At 43.1% G+C, this 21,296-nt stretch overlaps 1 protein-coding gene across 3 annotated transcripts in view; it reads right to left on the reverse strand.

Annotated features, from left to right (window-relative positions):
- Positions 1 to 15,777: 15,777 nt before the first annotated feature.
- The window catches only part of LOC106612693 (echinoderm microtubule-associated protein-like 2), a 35,397-nt gene continuing 29,878 nt past the window's right edge, over positions 15,778 to 21,296 (reverse strand). For all 3 annotated transcript variants that reach the window (XM_014214108.2, XM_045724393.1, XM_014214111.2), the window contains 13 exons: positions 20,448 to 20,543; positions 20,084 to 20,218; positions 19,853 to 19,952; positions 19,513 to 19,667; positions 18,567 to 18,692; positions 18,230 to 18,361; positions 17,926 to 17,993; positions 17,634 to 17,722; positions 17,368 to 17,465; positions 17,177 to 17,264; positions 16,986 to 17,081; positions 16,498 to 16,628; positions 15,778 to 16,269 (listed from right to left, as the gene is read on the reverse strand). In XM_014214108.2, coding sequence (XP_014069583.1) covers positions 16,144 to 16,269; positions 16,498 to 16,628; positions 16,986 to 17,081; positions 17,177 to 17,264; positions 17,368 to 17,465; positions 17,634 to 17,722; positions 17,926 to 17,993; positions 18,230 to 18,361; positions 18,567 to 18,692; positions 19,513 to 19,667; positions 19,853 to 19,952; positions 20,084 to 20,218; positions 20,448 to 20,543 — 1,440 coding nt within the window. In that variant the 3' untranslated portion in view covers positions 15,778 to 16,143. The remainder of the gene's footprint in view (positions 16,270 to 16,497; positions 16,629 to 16,985; positions 17,082 to 17,176; positions 17,265 to 17,367; positions 17,466 to 17,633; positions 17,723 to 17,925; positions 17,994 to 18,229; positions 18,362 to 18,566; positions 18,693 to 19,512; positions 19,668 to 19,852; positions 19,953 to 20,083; positions 20,219 to 20,447; positions 20,544 to 21,296) is intronic.

Consider the following 21,296-nt stretch of genomic DNA (forward strand, 5'->3'; position numbering starts at 1 on the left):
GGTAGGCTAACACATACAAAGCAGAAAGAGGACCGTTTCCAAATAATCTGTGGGACAACAAAAATATTTTCATCCCAAAGTCGTCTGTCTGATCGCCCGATCTCTGTCGAGACCTGCAGGCATCCCGCGGGAATGCAACCCTCTAGTGCAGTCAGTACACAACACTATGCTCATGTCTTAGCAGGATCAGATGTTGACAGTGGTCCCAGCAGGGTCAGACAGCCAGGGAAGACCAGTCCACGGAGCTCAGGTGAATTTTGCAGTATGCCTGTATTAACAATATCAGTGAATGATACAAAGTTCCATTTTGAATTGATGGGTAGACCTACAGAAGCTACAAATCAAATAAAATTATATTAGTCACGTGCCGAATACAACAGATGTAGACCTTACAGTGAAATGCTTACTTATGAGCCCCTAACCAACAATGCAGTTTCAAAAAAATACAGAGAAGAACAAGAGATAAAAGTAACAAGTAATTAAAGAGCAGCAGTGAACTAACAATAGCGAGACTATATACAGGGGGGTACTGATACAGAGTCAATGTGCGGGGGCACCAGTTATTTGCGGTAGTATGTACATGTTGGTAAAGTTATTAAAGTGACTATGCATAGATGACAACAGAGAGTAGCAGTGTAAGGAGGGGGCGGGAGGGGCACTGCAAATAGTCTGGGTAGCCATTTGATTAGATGTTCAAGAGTCTTATGGCTTGGGGGTAGAAGCTGTTTAGAAGCCTCTTGGACCTGGATTTGGCACTCCGGTACCTATGACTAGGGTGGCTGGAGTCTTTGACAATTTTTAGGGCCTTCCTCTGACACCGCCTGATATAAAGGTCCTGGATGGCAGGAAGCTTGGCCCCAGTGATGTACTGGGCCGTTCGCACCATCCTCTGTAGTGCCTTGCGGTCGGAGGCCGAGCAGTTGCCATACCAGGCAGTGATGCAACCAGTCAGGATGCTCTCGATGGTGTAGCTGTAGAACCTTTTTAGGGATCTGAGGACCCATGCCAAATCTTTTCAGTCTCCTGAGGGGGAATAGGTATTGTCGTGCCCTCTTCACGACTGTCTTGGTGTGCTTGGACCATGTTAGTTTGTTGGTGATGTGGACACCAAGGAACTTGAAGCTCTCAACCTGCTCCCCTGCAGCTCTGTCGATGAGAATGGGGGCGTGCTCGGTCTTCTTTTTATAATAATAATCACAATAGTTGTCGAGGGTGCAACAGGTCAGCACCTCTGGAGTAAATGTCAGTTGGCTTTTCATAGCCAATCATTGAGATTATCTCTACCGCTCCTGCTGTCTCTAGAGAGTTGAAAACAGCAGGTCTGGGACAGGTAGCACGTCCGGTGAACAGGTTCCATAGACGCAGGCAGAACCGTTGAAACTGGAGCAGAAGCACGGCCAGGTGGACTGGGGACAGCAAGGAGTCATCATGCCAGGTAGTCCTGAGGCATGGTCCTAGGGCTCAGGTCCTCTGAGAGAAAGAAAGAAAAGAAAGGAAAGAAAGGAAGAAAGGAAATAAAGAAAAGAAAGAAAGGAAATAAAGAAAAGAAAGAAAAGAAAGAAAGAAAGGAAAGAAAGAAAGAAAGAATTAGAGAGAGCATACTTAAATTCACACAGGACACCGGATAAGACAGGAGAAATACTCCAGATATAACAGACTAACCCTAGCCCCCCGACACAAACTACTGCAGCATAAATAATGGAGGCTGAGACAGGAGGGGTCAGGAGACACTATGGCCCCATCCGATGATACCCCCGGACAGGGCCAGGAGGGGAGGGGACTGAGCCCGCAATGAATAGCATTCTCACATAGGTGTTCCTTTTGTCTAGGTGTGAAAGGGCAGTGTGGAGTGCAATGGAGATTGCATCATTTGTGGATCTGTACAGGACAGCAGCTTAAGCTTAAAGCTACAGTCTGGGATCTGAAAATAATGGATATTTCAATTATTGAACCATTATATTATACAAGAATAGAATCAATGTCTAAAAGTACACCAAGGTAATTCTTTATCATGCCTCGTTTTAGGAGGATCAGATGGAGACAGGTGTCTCAGCAGGGTCAGGCAGCCAGGGAATGCCATGGAGGGAAATTACGTTTTGAAGATACAACACTTTATTCTCTCTGTGCAGCAAACACTGGACAAGCCAGATCATGTTTTAATAAGGCAGTCTGACAAACCTCCACAGTTGATATCCAAACTGTATCAAGGTTTGATAGAGGCTTTTCACGATGACACAAAACCAAAAAAACAACCAAACATGTAAAACAAAAATGTGAGGAGACCTGGTAGAAGCTATGGATGATGATGATGAATGTATACAGATATGTTTGAATGCCCAGTCATGTTCATATCATCTCAGACATAAATGACTGCCGTTTAAGGCCATCCATAGAACGTACTGTATGCCAGTGAAACTGAATTACATGCAGTCATGTCATTCCTCTACTGGAGGTGTACAACCCCAAAGGGACATATTTGCATATGTTATGCATGTGTTCTTTTATCTCAGCATGTCCACAGATATGCCCTTCTCTCTGTTTTTGTTTGCTTGGAAACGTTGATACTGGAAACTGTTATCGGAGGAGACTGCATAACCAAGCATTTATAGCAGCTAAGAAGTGCATTGCCATTAATTGGAAGGTTGGTTATCTTCCCACAATGTCAAGTTATGCATCACTAGATTTGATTTATTACAAGATTAAGGGTAACTGGGCAACTTTCATAAGGTCTGGATGCCTTATATGCAATACAGTAAAACGAAAGAAGTCTGTGTTGAAAACATGCCCACGTCAGGGGAGATACCTATTTAGGCAATCCCTAGCTGCTGTGCTGCTCAGTGCTGGCCCTGGTGGTCTGCCGTCCTGTGGGTTGTCAGTCTGGCCTTGGCCTAACACACCCGAAGCCAATATTGGATGTTTCACTAAGATCCTAAAGCTGAGTGGGGTGTGTTGGGATGGTGCGCTGCAGGGTGGTGGTACCCGTAGTGATAGGACGGGGTGACCCAGCTATACGGGGTGACCCAGCTATATTGTGTAAAAAGAGCTCTACAGTACTATTAGTCCTATGAGATTAATTATATGGAGGATTTTGCTGTTTCTGTGTGTTAATGTATATTTGAGATGAATGTGTTTTTTTTTTTTTCCCAACCTTTCCCAAAATTCAAGCTGTGAACAGGGAAGGAAACTGTGTTGAGAGAGAGTTGAGTTATTGAGTAGACTGGTGGGGGTCGTGCGTGCAGGCGGCTTGGGCTGGCTGGTCGGTCTGTCTGAAATTTGATCTAGAGGATGTCTTAATAAAGACAATCAAACATTTTTCAAGAGTTGTTCATTTATTATTTGTTGAAGGTACAACACAATATTTATTATTGAATTACCTTTGATATAGTTCAGTCTAATGAATCACTTAAACATATTTAATACTGACCTCTTGCCTAGTTTGATGACTGTGGGCATTTTTGCTTACGTTTTGTTCTAAACGGAGACCGCATATTGGATTCTGTAAAAATGCAGGAAATGAGCTTTAGATGCCCCAAAATATTATGGGGGAAGACCTCCCACCAGGTTGTCTCCCCCACTTCTAAAACTAAAGTGGTGCCCCTGGTATATTCTGTAATAATCTTGGATAGCAGTGGAGCTGAAAAATAACACTCACTTGTGATTTTTTTTTAGAGGGATGGAAATACCTTTTAGCTTTTATTTCTAACACTATAAAGTGTTTGGGTTGATTTTAAGACTCAATATGGCAAAACATATTGCCATTGATTGTTTCAGTTCTTAATGTTCCCATAACAAAATCCTCAAATGAAAGATAATTTAAAAAACTAAACATGGATATACAGCGCATTCGGAAAGTATTCAGACCCCTTGACTTTTTCCACATTTTGTTATGTTACAGCCTTATTGTAAAATTGATTAAATTCTTCCCCCCTCATCAATCTACGAACAATACCGCATAAGCAAAAAAAGGTTTAGAATTTTTAGAAAATGTACAGTATTACAAATAAAAAACTTAAATATTACATTTACATAAGTATTCAGACCCTTTACTCAGTACTTTGTTGAAGCACCTTTGGTAGCGATTACAGCCTCAAGTCTTCTTGGGTATTACACTACAAGATTGGGAGAAACTCCCAAAATACAGGTGTGCCATTCTTCTCTGCAGATCCTCTCAAGCTCTGTCAGGTTGGATGGGGAGTGTCGTTGCACAGTTATTTTCAGGTCTCTCCAGAGATGTTCGATTGGGTTCAAGTCAGGGCTCTGGCTGGGCCACTCAAGGACATTCAGAGACTTGACCCGAAGTCACTGCTGCGTTGTCTTGGCTGTGTGCTTAGGGTCGTTGTCCTGTTGGAAGGTGAACCTTCGCCCCAGTCTAAGGTCCTGAGCGCTCTGGAGCAGGTTTTCATCAAGGATCTCTGTACTTTTCTCTGTTCCTCTTTTCCTTGGTCCTGAGTTGTCTCCAACTCCCTGCCACTAAAGGTTTCCTCCAGACGTGATGCTTGGCATTCAGGCCAAAGAGTTCAATCTTGGTTTCATCAGACTAGAGAATCTGTTTCTCATGGTCAGAGTCCTTTAGGTGGCTTTTGGCAAACTCCAAGCGGCCTGTCATGTGTCTTTTACTGAGGAGTGGCTTCCGTCTGTCCACTCTACCATAAAGGCCTGATTAGTGGAGTGCTGCAGAGATGGTTGTCATTCTGGAAGGTTCTCCCATCTACACAGAGGAACTCTGGAGCTCTTTCAGAGTGACCATTGGGTTCTTGGTCACCTCCCTGACCAAGGTCCTTCTCCCCCAATTGCTCAGCTTTAGGAAGAGCCTTGGTGGTTCCAAACTTCTTCCATTTAAGAATGATTGAGGCCACTGTCTTCTTGGGGACTTTCAATTCTGCAGAAATGTTTTGGCACTCTTCCCCAGATCTGTGTCTCGACACAATCCTGTCTCGTAGCTCTACGGACAATTCCTTCGACCTCATGCCTTGGTTTTTGCTCTGACATGCGTTGTCAACTGTGGAACCTTATATAGACAGGTGTGTACCTTTCTAAATCATGTCCAATCAATTGAATTTACCACAGGTGGACTCCAATCAAGTTGTAGAAACAGCTCAAGGATGATCAAAGGAAACAGGATGCGCCTGAGGTCAATTTCAAGTGACATAGCAAAGGGTCTGAACACTTATGTAAAAAAGGTGTTTCATTTTTTTATTTTTAACACATTTGCAAACATTTCTAAAAAACATTTTTTCACTTCACCATTATGGGGTATTGTGTGTAGATTGATGAGAAAAACAAATATTTTCATCAATATTAGAATAAGGCTGTAGTGTAACAAAATGTGGAAATAGTCAAGGGGTCTGAATACTTTCCGAATGCACTGCACCTCAGAAAAGATTTAAGTGCCGTTACCGTGACAGCCAAGATGGGGTTTTGGGCTGGATCCCGGGGCAGAGTTTTGAATGAAAACAGTACTTCATACTCATAATATTGGAACATTTACAGGTTCACCTCAACAGTGGGATACTTCAAATAAACTGTTATACCAGCACTGTATGTAATGAGGTGGTGGAGAGAGAAAGATAGAGAGAGAGTGAGAGTGATTCAATTGCAGCCATGAACAAGACCTTAAATGATTGGAAAGTAATGGTCAACACAAAAAGAGGGATTCGATGTGAAATGAAATCAAGGCCCATCTTTCTGTACATCACACTAAAGGGTCTCAATCCTAGCAACAACAGAGTCATTCCAGTCCATTAAAAGAGCTACCTTCCTTATTTTACGGTGCATAGCTCCATTTCAGAGAAATTCATCATGTGTTACACCAGATGAACTCAAGAGATAAAGAGAGAGAGAATGAGAGAGTAAGAGAGAATGAGAGAGTGTACCGCACTGTACCGAATGAGAGAGTGTACCGCACTATGCCTTGCCGACCCACTACTGTGGCAAATGGAATGTGTCAAATGCACAGCACAAACAGCTCTGATCAAACCAAACCTCCAAAGAGACACGGAGATAGATAGCCTTGGGCGATTAGAATCTACAGGAGCGATAACGGCAAGGGGTTTGTCAAATGCAGGTCTGGAGTCATAGTAACCTACCTACAGTAGCCTATGGAGCAATGCATTGTTGCTTATACAGATTTCCACGTCAGATCAAATGCTTATTTGCTAGATGCAAGTTTTTCCACCATAAAAAAACACATTATTTTCTATATTCTATGAGCTCCTCCCACCAAGTACCCCAGTATGTTCTGAACACGAGTCAACACCGTGACAGGAGGAGGACATTGTGTCCATGATAAAAATAAACAAAATAATCCACTTACCGGTATCCATTTTTAGTTCACACACACACACAATACAACAGTGTAGCCTACATTAATTACTACATTACTCAGAGCCCATCTCAGCTATCTGGTTCGCTCTCATCAGAGTTCAGAATGCGCAGCCATTCAATCCTGTAAAAGCCTGAACTTTCTACTGTTACAAGCACTGGGCCAAGCAGTAAACAAATGTCGGGGACTGCAAAGCTTCAAGGCACTGCAGGATATATACACTGAGAGTACAAAATATTAAGAACTCCTGCTCTTTCCATGACATCGACTGATTAGCTGAATCCAGGTGAAAGTTATGATCCCTTATTGATGTCCCTGTTAATTCCACTTCAAATCAGTGTATATGAAAGGCAGGAGTCAGGATAATGAAGGTTTGATATCCCTTGAGACATGGATTGTGTATGTGTGCCATTCAGAGGGTGAATGGGCAAGACAAAATATTTAAGTGCCTTTGAACAGGGTATGGTAGTATGTGCCAGGCACACCGGTTTGCGTCAAGAACTGTAACACTGCTGGGCTTTTCAACAGTTTCCCGTGTGTATCAAGAATGGTTTACCACCCAAAGGACACCCAGACTATGGGAAGCATTGGAGTCAACATTCCCAACAAATTGAGGCTGTTCTGAGGGCAAAGGTGGGTGCAACTCAATATTAGGAAAATGTTCCTAATGTTTTGTATACTCAGTGTACATCATGCACCAGTTAGCAGCCATTCAATACAGAAACATCAACATTCCACTTCAAAAGCACAGTGTATGGATCCCTTGTAGTGTCAATTAATTATTGTTATGGACATACATTCCTAGCTGTGTCTTTTTGTCTTGGCTTGGGGTTTGACCCAGGCCAAACCCAGGCTCTTTTTTTGAGTACAATTTTCCAGTAACACATATTGTAAACAAAATGTTGGACAGAACACTGCTGCATCACCATGCTTTAATGATTCTGTAGTCTCTTGTAAAGAGATAATAGCCTTTACTGACCATGACTTCATAACATAGGCCGACTGCTATGATTGATTAATAAAAAGTTAGCATAATTAAAAAAGTAGTATCTGGATATGTGAAATATTCCCAGAGAGGAGACTGGTACATGTATTCTGGAGAGAAATTACCCTCTGTTCCCTGTCCTTTTGTACTGGGCAGAGCTCACCAGATAGAGGATATCAATGGCGAAATAACTGAGCTATCAAACAGATTTGGAAATTCTGATATAACCCAGACTATAGTATTGATAGAAGGTCTATTGAAGAGGTCATAAATACTATATCCAGTCTACACAGGGAGAATGTGAAACAGAGGTCACAGTGAGAATGAATTACACATACATTTGGTAATGATTTACATTAACTGTATAAGGAATCATTCATTAGGCATCTATAAGCACACCATAAATATGTCATTAATGAAGCCTAAACCTTTCCACATTTAAAGAAGGGACTTTTTCACCCAGGCAGGTTTCTACAAACTGTCACACCCTGATCTGTTTCACCTGTCCTTGTGCTTGTCTCCACCCCCCCTCCAGGTGTCGCCCATCTTCCCCTGGGTACTTATACCTGTGTTCTCTGTTTGTCTGTTGCCAGTTCGTCTTGTTTGTCAAGTCAACCAGCGGTTTGTCTCAGCTCCAGTTTTTCCCCAGTCTCTTTTTCTCACTCCCCTGGTTTTTACCTTTGCCTGTCCTGACTCTGAGCCCGCCTGCCTGACCACTCTGCCTGCCCCTGCCCCTGAGCCTGCCATCCTGTGTCTTTGCACCTACTCTGGATTACTGACCACTGCCTGACCCTGAGCCTGCCTGCCGTCCTATGCCTTCGCCACTACTCTTGATTATCGACCCCTGCCTGCCTTGACCTGTCATTTGCCTGCCCCTGTTGCTGTAATAAACATTGTTACTTCAACACAGTCTGCATTTGGGTCTTACCTGAAACGTGATAAACATTACCAAAGGATTTACAAATATTTCCTACCTGTATATCCTGAAGCATACATTACACATCTATATACTACATATAAACATTCAATTATTGTTACATGGAGGATTAAAGCCTGAAACATAGATAAGGGGATTTTTCACCCAGGGCAGGTATCTATTACAATTTTTCACCCAGGTATCTTTCCCACATGATGACAACAACATTCCTGCTCACAGTATATGATGTGGAAATACGGTGGGCTCTGAAATCTGTCAAAGATCATACCACCAAACATGCTAACCTCACCATTACAAATAATAGGGGAGGTTAGCATGTCTTGGGGGTATGATCTTTGACCCCCTGTAACTTTCTCACTCATCATTATTCACGATTCATTCAGGATTATTCATAATCATGGTGGCATCCACATTTATGTAAAAGTGTTTAGTAACAAATTATATTCTTATTTACAATAAAAAGGACTCCAAAATGACACAATCGATTATTTACTATTAATTTCTATTGGGCATAAAATAATCTGAAACACAACCAAAACAAACTGCAAATGCATCCAACAAGTTTGTAGAGTCAAGATCTTGATGTAGTCATTGTGTGCTAGGAATATGGGACAAAATACTAAACAATCAATAATTTTGACCCCTACCTTGTTAAACAAAATGTCTTTCTCTGCGCAATTGTATTAGTATCAAATAATATCATTTCCCAATTTTTGGGAGCGTACAATATAGCTCAGTATTTGAATAATTTACTTTATACAGTCATTATTGCTCATCTTTATCAAGGCTGTCAATTTTGGACCCCACTGTAGACTTTTCATCTCAGTGGTCACTCGGGTGTTGTAAAAACTGCATCACTGCATCTGTCCACATGACCTGTGAGTCTACGTTGTGATGGTGTGAGATCCAATTAGTCTTTCATCCAGTCTGCTGGGATGTCAGGGCTATAAAGTAGAAGAGAGAACGTTTATGGGCACATCTATAATTCACAAGCGAGCCACAAATGGAAAAGGAATCCCAGTGTATCTCTTCTGCATATCCAGCTGGAGATTGATTCATAATGGCCGACATAAATACTGCACACAAGACCAGAGAGAAAGACATGCCGTATCAGCTTTCCCAGGCTTGTGTACTGGAAGGTGATCAATTAAACGGTCCTCGTTGAGAGTGAAAGGGAGATGGCTTCTCTCCAGTGGGGTAGGCTATGGGAACACAGTGGGTTCAGAAGCATGGTAAACAGACTCAGCACAGGCTAGACGTGTGTCAAAGAGTCAAATAGATGTCAAGCATCATTTTATGTTTTGTGGGAGACCCAAGTCAAACTCTTCCACCCACTGCGGTTTTACTTGGAATCTGTTTTGGCCTATCTGCTTATTTTCTGTCCTGAATCACCATCTCTAAGGGGTAAACATCCAACAGTTATTCCCACTTTCCTACTAAAAATATGTACTTTGTTTTAAGAGGATTCATTCCATTCTAATTATATTTATACACAGAGATCCAAAAATGTATATGGAGACATAAATCAGAAATATTCTGCTCTTGAATGGTTCAAGAGATAACCCGATTAATGATTCCACCGAATTGGCTATTGACTTGAATTACTACTGGGCATCCAATGGGCACCACACTTCATAGATCTTGATATTGGACAGAGGCCATAACCCCCTTGTGGCCATTCTTAGGTCTACAAATGTTAACCCATCAGACAGGCACCTTGCGGTGAGATCTAAAAGAAACTTATTCAAAAGAAACACAGATAAGCCAATTGCAGTGAATTGAGACAGGTGTAGCATTTCATTTGTATTGTTATATTTGTATTTCTCCATTTCTAGATTTGGAATCTTGCCTAAACCTGTAATATTTTATGTTTATCTGAGACTTAAGTATTAGGGCTAAATATGGATAAATATGTTGGTAATGAGTCTGAGACATCAATCTGTCTTTGAGCCCATGGTCCTGACAGAAAAAAAGCAGCTCAGATTTATTTACACTGCAAAAAGTTGAAATGTAAGCAATCTTATATTGAGTAATAAATAACTTACAATTAGTGTGTGTGTGTGGGGGGGGGGGTTCTTACCATGCAAAATTATTATTTTAACCGTAAAAAGGCTTAATACGAGTAATTTATCTAATATCAAGATATTTTAAGATTTTGTACCTTATTTGTCAATGTAAAATATCTTCAAATATCATGAAATAAAATAAATTACTTGTTTTCCCTGATTTCGACATCTGATATGCAGCAGGCACTTCAAAACATTTAGACCTACTTTATGGTAACCAAATTATTCAAAATTGCCAAATCATAATTTATACCACAAAGAATGTCATTTTTGTCATCAGCCTTAGGGGGAATTTCAAGGGGGAGAGATGGGGTAAATGATCTAGACTTTCTTTTAATGAAGTTGTTCTATTTTGAGCCTGGGCTTTATGAGTGAAAACACAGTGTAATATTCATATGTGTAAACATACTGAATTATAATTGGATGCATTTTACCGCCATATCATACTGTGCTATGATTGGTTAAGACCACCCAGATGGTTAGGTCATGGTCAGTTGATCATGGTTGGAGATACGTGAACATGCAAGTTGTAGCTAGCTAATAAAGAGCTACGTTAAGAAATATCCTGTAGTACTGCATTTTATGATTTTGTACAAAGCGTGCAAAACAAGACATGGTGTCAGAGTAAAAGGTCTTAAAAGATGGATTTTGCAGGAGTTCCTTCACCTCGAATGGACTGGGAGTCTACAAACTTACCCGATGCATGGCGTAAGTACAAACAGCATGTGCAGCTAAAGTTCAAACTAGACACTGGTGCACAAGTAAACATTATTCCTCTGAATAAGTACCACAGCTTGACATTGAGTGCGAGCTACAGCCCACCATGCACAGACTGACTGGTTATGGTGATGAACAGCTCCCAGTAAAAGGCACATGCACTTTCAAATGCAAATACAATGAAAGTGACATGTTGGACTTTTACGTTGTTGACACTAGAGCACCTGCAGTGCTAGGTCTTAAAGCATGTTTAGACATGGACCTCATTAAGCTAGTTGTATCAGTGACAGCACCAGTAGAGACAGAAAATGTACTGGAGGAGTTTGCTGATGTTTTTACAGGAATAGGATTATTCCCAGGAGAATGTACCATTCACCATGACCCAGACGCAACCCATGTGGTCTACCCACCGAGAAAGATTCCCCTTGCTCTCCGTGCCCGTCTGAAGAAAGAGTTGGAGAGCATGGAGCAATCTGACATAGTCTCCAAGGTTACAGAACCGACTGACTGGGTAAACGCGTTAGTGGTGGTAGAGAAACCACGCACAGGCAAGCTCCGAGTATGCCTCGACCCAAGAGACTTGAACAAGGCTATCAAACGCCCCCATTACCCTTTACCGACGCTAGATGGCATCACACACAAGCTAGCGGGAGCACACTACTTCAGTGTCATGGACGCTAGATCAGGCTACTGGGCTATCACAGAAGAGAAGAGTCATCTAAGCTCACAACATTCAACACACCGTTTGGACGCTACAGGTCCCGTTGCCTGCCTTTTGGGATTATCTCAGCCCAAGACGAGTTTCAGCGAAAGATCGACAAAGTGTACGAAGGCCTCGACGGAGTTGTGACAATTGTGGACGACATCCTTGTCTATGGTCGAACCAAAGAGGAGCACGACCGAAACCTCCGCGCGATGCTGCAAAGGTCCCGCGAGAGAGGAGTCCGGCTCAACCCCGAGAAGAGCATAGTCGGCACTAAAGAGATCAGCTACTTCGGACATCTTCTCACTGTGAATGGAATCAAGCCAGATCCACAGAAGATCTCAGCCATAAAAGAAATGGAGCCATCAATGAACCGTGCAGAGCTGGAAACCGTGCTTGGCATGGTCAACTACTTAGCCAAGTTCGCACCCAACCTCTCCAATGCTAATTCACCCCTGCATCAACTGCTAAAGCAGTCCAGTGAGTTTCTCTGGGACAAACAACACATTGCTTTCCAGAATGTGAAAGACTTGATCACGAGAGAACCAGGACCAATCCTTGCCTACTACGACCCCAACAAAGAGCTCAGACTCCAAGTGGACGCGTCGAAGTATGGACTAGGTGCAGTGCTACTGCAAGAAGGAAAGCCCATCGGCTACGCTTCCAAATCTCACAGACTGTGAAATCAACTACGCTCAAATCGAAAAGGAGCTCTACACCATTCTGTTCGGATGTAAACGTTTCCATCAGTACGTGTATGGACGAAAAGTAATTGTGGAATCCGACCACAAGCCCCTTGAGTCAATCATGAGGAAACCACTAGCCGCAGCCCTGCCAAGGCTACAGAGAATGATCCTTCAACTACAAAAATACGACTTCACAATCACTCACCGTCCAGGCAAAGACATCCCTGTCGCAGACACACTCTCCAGGAAGTTTCTTACCTACAAGGACAGCAGCCTCAGTGAGGGCATGGACATGCAAGTGCACACTGTGTACAGAAAGTTACCAGTTAGTGACAAAACTGAAGGAGATCCAAGCAGAAACAGAAAAGGACTCACAACTCACACAGCTGAGGGAAGTCATACAGGATGGATGGCCTGAGGAGAGGAGAAAATGCCCTCAGAGCATCTCAGAATTCTGGAACCATCATGATGAACTATTACAGATCAACAGAATCATTTTCAAAGGAGAGAAAATCATTATTCCTACCAGTCTCAGAGAAGAGATTTTGACAAAGATCCATGCTGGACACGGAAAAGTGCAAACAGAGAGCACGGGAAATTTTGTTTTGGCCCGGAATGTGCAAACAAATAGAGGACATTGTTGGTAAATGCGCCATCTGTCTTGAACGACTCCCCTCAAACACCAAAGAGTCAATGTTACCTCACTGTATCCCAGACCGACCCTGGCAGGTCGTGACAACCAATCTGTTCACCTGGAACAACGAGGACTACATCGTAACAGTGGACTACTACAGCAGATACTTCGAACTCGAAAAGCTTCACAGCACCACATCTGCAGCTGTGATACACAAGCTGAAGCAGCCTTTGCCAGGCATGGCATTGTAGAGACTTTAATATCTGACAATGGGCCCTGTTACAAATCAAATGAGTTTGAATCCTTCACAAAAGCATGGGAGTTCACACGTCACCACAAGCCCACATTACCCTCAAAGTAATGGCCGTGCTGAAAAATCTGTGCAGATTGCTAAATCACTCATGGACAAAGCAAAAGCAGACAAGAGAGACCCCTACCTCAGTCTCCTTGAATACCGCAACACTCCAGTTGACAACTTCAAATCACCAGCCCAGCTGTTGATGAGCCGCAGACTTCGCTCAACCCTTCCCAGCACCTGCAACCTGAGGTCGTCAGCTACAAGGAAATGCATGAAAAACGTGCAGAGAGACAACAACAAAAGCGATACTACGACAGGTCAGCTAGACCACTGCCACCACTGATTGACGGAGAGTCAGTTAGAATCCAGGAGCATGGCCTCTGGAAGCCAGCAGTCGTCATCCAGCCAGCTGACACTGAACGTTCATATCACGTCCGCACCACAGAAGGAGCAGTGTACCGCCGCTATTGTCGTCACCTACTGAACACAAAAGAACACACTGATGAGATGAACTGTTCCCCTGAAAGAGAACGTGATGGACTAAACACACACACACAGCACAACATACACCATACATAGCTGCAACACCACAAGAGCTGTTGACTGACACAGAAGCATGCTCAGCATCATATCGCACAAGGTCAGGAAGAGAGGTCAAGCCCAGAGCTGTCCTAGACCTGTGAAATGTCAAAGGGTGTAGGCGGATCGCTGCCCTAAAAGAGTTCCAGGCTGTAAACTTGTTATTGAAAGTTCACTTGAAATGCTTTGGTACTGTATTTGTTTGAAATGTTAAGATGTCATTTCTACAGTGAAAGCTGAGTTGCTGAGAATCCCTTGTTTGAAAAGTAACAGTATGTTGGATCATTGGTTCAGAGTCTGTTGATTCAGTTGGTGTAGTATGCAATATAATTTATTACTTACCTTGAGTTCAAACTACAGAGCATGTATTCAAAAGAAACGCTTAGAATATGTAAAACATTTTTTGTTTTAAAAGAAGGGGGATGTAATATTCATGTGTAAACATACTGAATTATAATTGGATGCATTTTACCGCCATATCATACTGTGCTATGATTGGTTAAGACCACCCAGATGGTTAGGTCATGGTCAGTTGATCATGGTTGGAGATACGTGAACATGCAAGTTGTAGCTAGCTAATAAAGAGCTACGTTAAGAAATATCCTGTAGTACTGCATTTTATTATTTTGTACAAAGCGTGCAAAACAAGACACACAGCAAAAGCCACTCAACAAGCGGCTGCTCGGCCCTGCTGCTGGGAGTCTCATCCGCCTAATTCCACTCGAGAAATGTTAGCAATATGGTTTCATATCCCTCAAGAAGTCAATATTATTACCCCCACCCCCCCAACCTCAGTGACTGAGGACCAGGGAGGGAGCCGCTTGAGGCGGCCCGGAAAGAGGCAGAATAGTGTTCCCACACACCAGGGCTTCGACACAACCACAGCAGCATCAAAGATATGCACTTTCTCTTTGAAGATTAAAATCTACTAACCTTCCTGCTTGAGCTTGGGTTTGGAGAGATCCGGTTCACATAATACAGTACAGCAGGGTTTGGTATATGTAGACAGTCAACACACAATGCCCCACAATTTTCCTGTTTGTTTTCAGGAAAACATGGGAATGTTTTCAAAACGATGAGTGAGGTATTCTGAATAGTTGACAGATTAAAATTTGAAATGGGACAGCAATTACTTTGATGCACAAATAGGACTGCAGAGGTTTTTGATGCAAAGCACTTGAAAGTGCATTTGCCAACTATGACCTTTAAGTGTTTTGAAGTACTGAGTAAAATAGGATTCCAAATAGTCAGTGATCAAAAACATTGTCTGTTTACCTAGGGGTTACAGGAAAAAAACATGACTTCATCCATACGATTGAAGCACAGAGGGCAAAACAAATAGGATCCTGAGGAGACATGAATACTGTTTCGGAGGTTTACTATGACCTTCTTCCTCCTTGCTAATCAGGCACGTGTTGACAGTTCACCACCACATCCGCCTCACTACCAATAACAACAGGTTAGGCCTTCACCCTTCAAACAAATAGGTTAAAAAGGGATGTTATTGTTGTCAGCATGTTGACTGTCTAAAGAGAACATCAGAAATACACAGCAGGGGTCGCTTCTGAAAATACAATGAAGTACGTATCCTCTAGGCATGTGGAAAAAGCCTAGGGTGTAAATTGGAAACTTCTGTATGTTTCATTGGTAGGAAGTGATACGAGTATACTGTAGTAGATGATTGACTACATAACGGTAGCGCCAAAGCAAGTCAGAAGACCAGAAATGGTTTGCAATTGTACATTAAACATCATTATTTTAGCATTACCTTTTAAAGTTGCTGTTCACCGTTTGTATCACTGCCTCTGGTAAACAGCTCAGTATCAGAGTATCAGAGTATTCAAACATGATTGGGTTAGAAACTTTATTAACAAAACGAAGGCAAAGCACAGCTTAAGCTTACTCCTAAATATGTATTAAGTGCTAGGTGTCACACCACCACATTACAGTTAATATTAGAATACCACAGCCACTCAGATATACCTTTATAGACCTTTGCAACATAAATAGCAGCTACAACTGTGTTTAAATAGCCTTAAAATAGTCTCGACATGCTTATTCTCTGAAGTCAGTGCCCACCTAGTGGCACCTCAGGACAGTACCATCAAACGTATGTGCAGAGAGGAGAGGGTTAAAGGTGGGTGTTTTTATAGGCACAGCATTGCTGCCCCCTGGTGGGCAGGAGGCGACGGTGGAGACTGATGCAGCGGGGTTGTCTAAGCGACCACCCACTGGAGGATGCTGGTGTCCTTCCCTCCGGTGGAGATCAGGTGACTGTCGTCGTGGAGAAAGGCAACGTTGGTCACATGGCTGCTGTGGCCACCATAGGTATGGCTTGGGGCCTGCATGTCGTGACAAGGAGGGAGAAGGGAGATGGACACATAAGTAAACAATTAATCCACTGAGGGAAAAATCCTAATTTCCACTTTAATAAAAAAAATGTTTTATTGGAAGTTAGGATTTCCCCCTGAATGATTAACTTACATATGTTTAGATGCAAACAGGTTAACTTAGGTGGATGAGAAAACACTCAAATAAAGTGTATAAGATGTAAATGATGACAAGCGTACCCTTGGCTGGGAGCAGGGGTTGGAGAACAAGTGCACTTTGCCAAAGTCATCAGCAGAGGCCAGCAGGGAGGAGTCATGTGACCTGCACACGGCGTTGATGTCCGTGCCGTCAGCACCGTCAGGCCAAACACCTAGATAGAACCAGTGATATAGCAGTAAAACAAAATAGGTGGGTAAACTTTTTTTTCCCACCGGTCGCGGTGGTAATGCTTAAGTTCCTATACTTTCAATGCATACTTCCGCAAAAGGTGGGTAGACTGTTTACTTGCGAACCAAACCAGCCCAGAGGCAGGAAACAAGAGACTTCCACTTGATACAACTGCAAAAACTAACAGCTCCATTTTAAAGTGATTGGACTGCTGTCACAATCTGCAATTGCTAGAGTGACCTGAACTGACTGTAAAGAACTCAGTGAGTTACAGTTGAAGCATATAAGTTTCGTTTCTTGGATTTGCCATCATTACCCCAAACAGGAAGTGGTAACTCACCAAAGACGCTGAAGCCTAGAACACAAGTGGAGGTTGCCCACTCCACATTACGAACTAGATCCATGCTCGTCACATGTTTGCCGCTTGAAGCTTCCCCTTTACCAGAAACAGAAGACGAGCTTGAATGTACCACAACACTACATAGACTACAGTTATAGACAGAGTTATCCGTTTGGACAAAAGAGGCTCACAGAATAGGATCTCGTAGTCTCCTGAGTTGGTTACAATGTATTGGCTGTCGACGGACCAATCCAGGTGGGTGACAAAACTGGAGTGACCCTACGGAGGAAAAAAAGTAAAGAAAGCACAAAAATGTTAGTGTAATAGTTCAGAAAATAGAGGGATTTAATTTTCCATTAAAGGGATTGCCTTTCTTACTTACAGTGCATTTCCCCACGCGGCTGTACTTCTTGCCATTCTCCATCACAGCATAGATGTAAACAAAGTTGTCATGGGAACCTACGGCTAGGAAGTTTCCGTCTAAGAGCAGGAGAGTTATTTTTTTGAGATTGGGGATGTAGGAGGTGGATAAGAATACTGTATAATCCTGTACCGTTTTGTTCAGACTTATTGGAGCCATTAAAAATGTGTATATTTAAGGTGGGATACACAGTATTATATTGTAAATGACGGTGTCTTGTACAGTACCTGGGGAGTACTTGATATTAGAGATTATCTCGTTGCCATCAGTGTGCATGAACACCAGGTCTCGGGTGTCAGCGTCCAGCACCAACCACCTACAGACACACAGACAGGATGAGGAAGTATACTGTAGGTGAGACCATTTGATAGTATCAGGGGAATGACACCATGTACTCAAATTCCATACCAAATCCTTCATCCTGTCTAAATGAATTGGGGACATGTGCCGTTAGCGTTTCATTGTCCAATAAGAGACGATTGGTAAGCCAATGTGTGAGGGTCTGAGGATGTACAGTACCTTCCTGTCATGGTGCCCACTGCCAGCACAGCTCCACTGGGGTGGAACCCTGCAGAGCGCCCTGGGTCCTGGGGAATGGAGGGAGACATGCAGGATCAGCAGGGTTGCATGGTGCACCATCACATACAAGACACTAAGTCTGGACACTTACTATGGACTGATGTAAATTCACTAAACAGCTAGATGTTGTTTCAGGTGCCTTTGTCATTTCAGCAGGACCAACTATGTCAAACTACAACTCTCTTCTTGAAGCTGGTGTATATTCAAGAGACTAGCTACAGAGAAGAGTCGGAAGATTGAGAACCTCGATGGTCTTGCTCCAGAGAGGCTGATGGGAGTTGGCGTCCCATAGGTGGACCTGCTTGTCCTGGCCACAAGTCACAAACTGCTCCATGGAAGGATGGATGTCCAGACCCCACAGCTCATCTGTGTGACCCTGAGAGATTAAGAGAGAAGGCAAGAGAGGTGAGATTTTGAGAAAGGGTATTGCGTGTGCAGAAAAAGCAAAATGGAGACAGTTGAGGAAGAATGGTAAGAGAGGAAGGGAGAGAAGAGAAATATGGGGGTTATAAAACAGATATATACTTCCTACTGATGCGTAGGAAATAACTAGTTACAGTGGAAATTGAGAGGTTGTGTACCTGTACTATAGGGTTGAGTGTTTCAGGGAAGGAGCCTGTAAGGATGGTGTTCTTGGTGGTCCCCACTAACAGCTCCCCCTGCTTCCCCTCAGTCACGGCTCTCACTGGCCCAAACGCCTCAGGCACCTGAGAGAGGACATACGACAGCAACAAGCATAAAACTATACATCTCATCTGTCATTCTCAAGTTGCATTACGACTACCCAAAAGACACCTACACTACCGCTCAAAAGTTTGGGGTCACTAAGAAATGTCCTTGTTTTTGAACAGACAAGTCCTCAACTGGCAGCTTCATTAAATAGTACCCGCAAAACACCAGCCTCAACGTCACCAGCGAAGAGGCGAATCCAGGATGCTGGCCTTCTAGGCAGAGTTGCAAAGAAAAAGCCACATCTCAGACTGCCCAATAAAAAGAAAAGATTAAGATGGACAAAAGAACAGCCCACATCTGTAGTCCTCATGCCTCCTTGCAGCATGCCTAAGGCACGTTCACACAGATGAGCAGGGACCCTGGGCATCTTTCTTTTGGTGTTTTTCAGAGTCAGTAGAAAGGCCACTTTAGTGTCCTAAGTTTTCACAACTGTGACCTTAATTGCCTACTGTCTGTAAGCTGCTAGTGTCTTAACGACCGTTCCACAGGTGCATGTTAATTAACTGTTTATTGTTCATTGAACAAGCATGGGAAACAGTGTTTAAACCCTTTACGATGAAGATCTGTGAAGTTACTTGGATTTTTACGAATTATCTTTGAAAGACAGGGTCCTGAAAAAGGGACATTTCTTTTTTTGCCAAGTTTAGTTAACAAACAGTTGGTCTTTGTAACCGTCATGTGCTAAGGAAACAGTCAAGGGAAGTGATGACCTCAGCAGTCTGGATTTTGGCTCATATAGAGTACAGCATGTCCTTATCTGCATAAGGTTTACTCATCCACACCCTCTTCCCTCACCTCCATCTCACTCTGCTTGTTATAGTCGTGGTCCCAGAGCACCATCCTGCGGTCCTTCCCTCCGCCGGACACCAGTGTACCATCCTTCAGCACACACAGGGAGAAGATCCCGCCCTCGTGGGCCCTCGCCACCACCTGGCTGATCCGGTTCCCACCTGTCAATCACAAACCGCTGTCAAATAATATGCTTCAAGGAGGGACGTTTGTGGACTTGTGTGATTGGTACTTTATTCTTAATAAATTGCTTTCATGAAAGTAATGAAATGGATGTGTGAATTGAATGACTGGTTGCAGAGCACTAAGTTACAGTGGCTGAAAAGGCGATTGTCTTCAAACAGACCTTTGGCCCAGACGTAGATGTTCCCACTGGAGTCTCCTGTGATGGTGTCTCCGTTCTCAGCAAAGGCCACACACAGCACGTACTTGGGCTTCTCGTTTTTCTGGGAGAAAAGGTTTAACAGTTCTGTTATAATTCAATAATTACTTTGTGTACACAATATAATATTATTTTACAGTTATCAGTTGTAACAGGAAACAGAAGTTAACAGTTGTATTTCGGTCATCCACATACCTCAAACAGCCCCTGGCGCTTGGTGAGAGTGTTTCCGTCCATGGTCCAGAAGTTCAAGTGGGACTTCCCACAGGTGACGATCAGGTTGGCGTCCATGGGGTGGAAGGTTGCGGCCAGCACTGAGTCATTGGAGCACTGAAGGGGATGAGGGGAGACAATGGTGACTGACAATGGTGACTGACCGCACCACAGACTACAACCCTTACTCATACCCAGGCCTACACTGCTGACGCCTTCACTTCTCTTTATTTATGATAAGTGATCAATCAAGACTAGTCTTTATTGCAGTGATACACCATGAAATACTAAGGAAAGCAGCTCCCCTCATGCATACTGTAGTATATGTAGTCTGAGGATTCATCACCTTCACATCCGCCAGCTGCTTCTCCTTCTGCCAGTTCCACACAGACAGGGTGTGGTCATTGGCATCGTCGACGGCACAGAGATGAGCACCACCATTCTGTTGAAGCACAGGTATTTGTCAGCACTACATACATAACATTAATACACACACACTCTCATGTAAATAAATGGCTCTATTTGTTTCAGACAATTTATGGATATTTAACATATAAAAGGTGCATTCGAAAAGTATTCAGACCTTGACTTTTCCCACATTTTTACATTAAAGCCTTATTCTAAAATTGATTAAATTATCCCCCCCCCCCCCAATCTACACACAATACCCCGTAATGACAATGTGAAACAGGTTTTTAGAAATGTGTGCAGATTTATTAAAAACAAAAATATCACATTCACATAAGTATTCAGACCCTTTGCTATGAGACTCAAAATTAAGCTCAGGTGCATCCGGTTTCCAATGATTATTCTTGAGATGTTTCGACAACTTGGAGTCCACCTGTGGTGAATACAATTGGTTGGACATGATTTAGAAAGGCACACACTTGTCTATATAAGGTCCCACAGTTGACAGTGCATGTCAGAGCAAAAACCAAGTCATGATGTTGAAGGAATTGTCCGTAGAGCTCCGAGACAGGATTGTGTCGAGGCACAGATCTGGGGAAGGGTACCAAAAAATGTCTGCAGCATTGAAGGTCCCCAAGAACACAGTGGCCACCATCATTCTTAAATGGAAGTAGTTGGTAACCACCAAGACTCTTCCTAGAGCTGGCCGCCTGGCCAAACTGAGCAATCGGGGAAGAAGGGCCTTGGTCAGGGAGGTGACAAACAACCCGATGGTCAGTCTGAAAGA

The sequence above is a fragment of the Salmo salar genome, chromosome ssa09 (genome assembly GCF_905237065.1).
Source record: "Salmo salar chromosome ssa09, Ssal_v3.1, whole genome shotgun sequence".
NCBI lineage: Eukaryota > Metazoa > Chordata > Actinopteri > Salmoniformes > Salmonidae > Salmo > Salmo salar.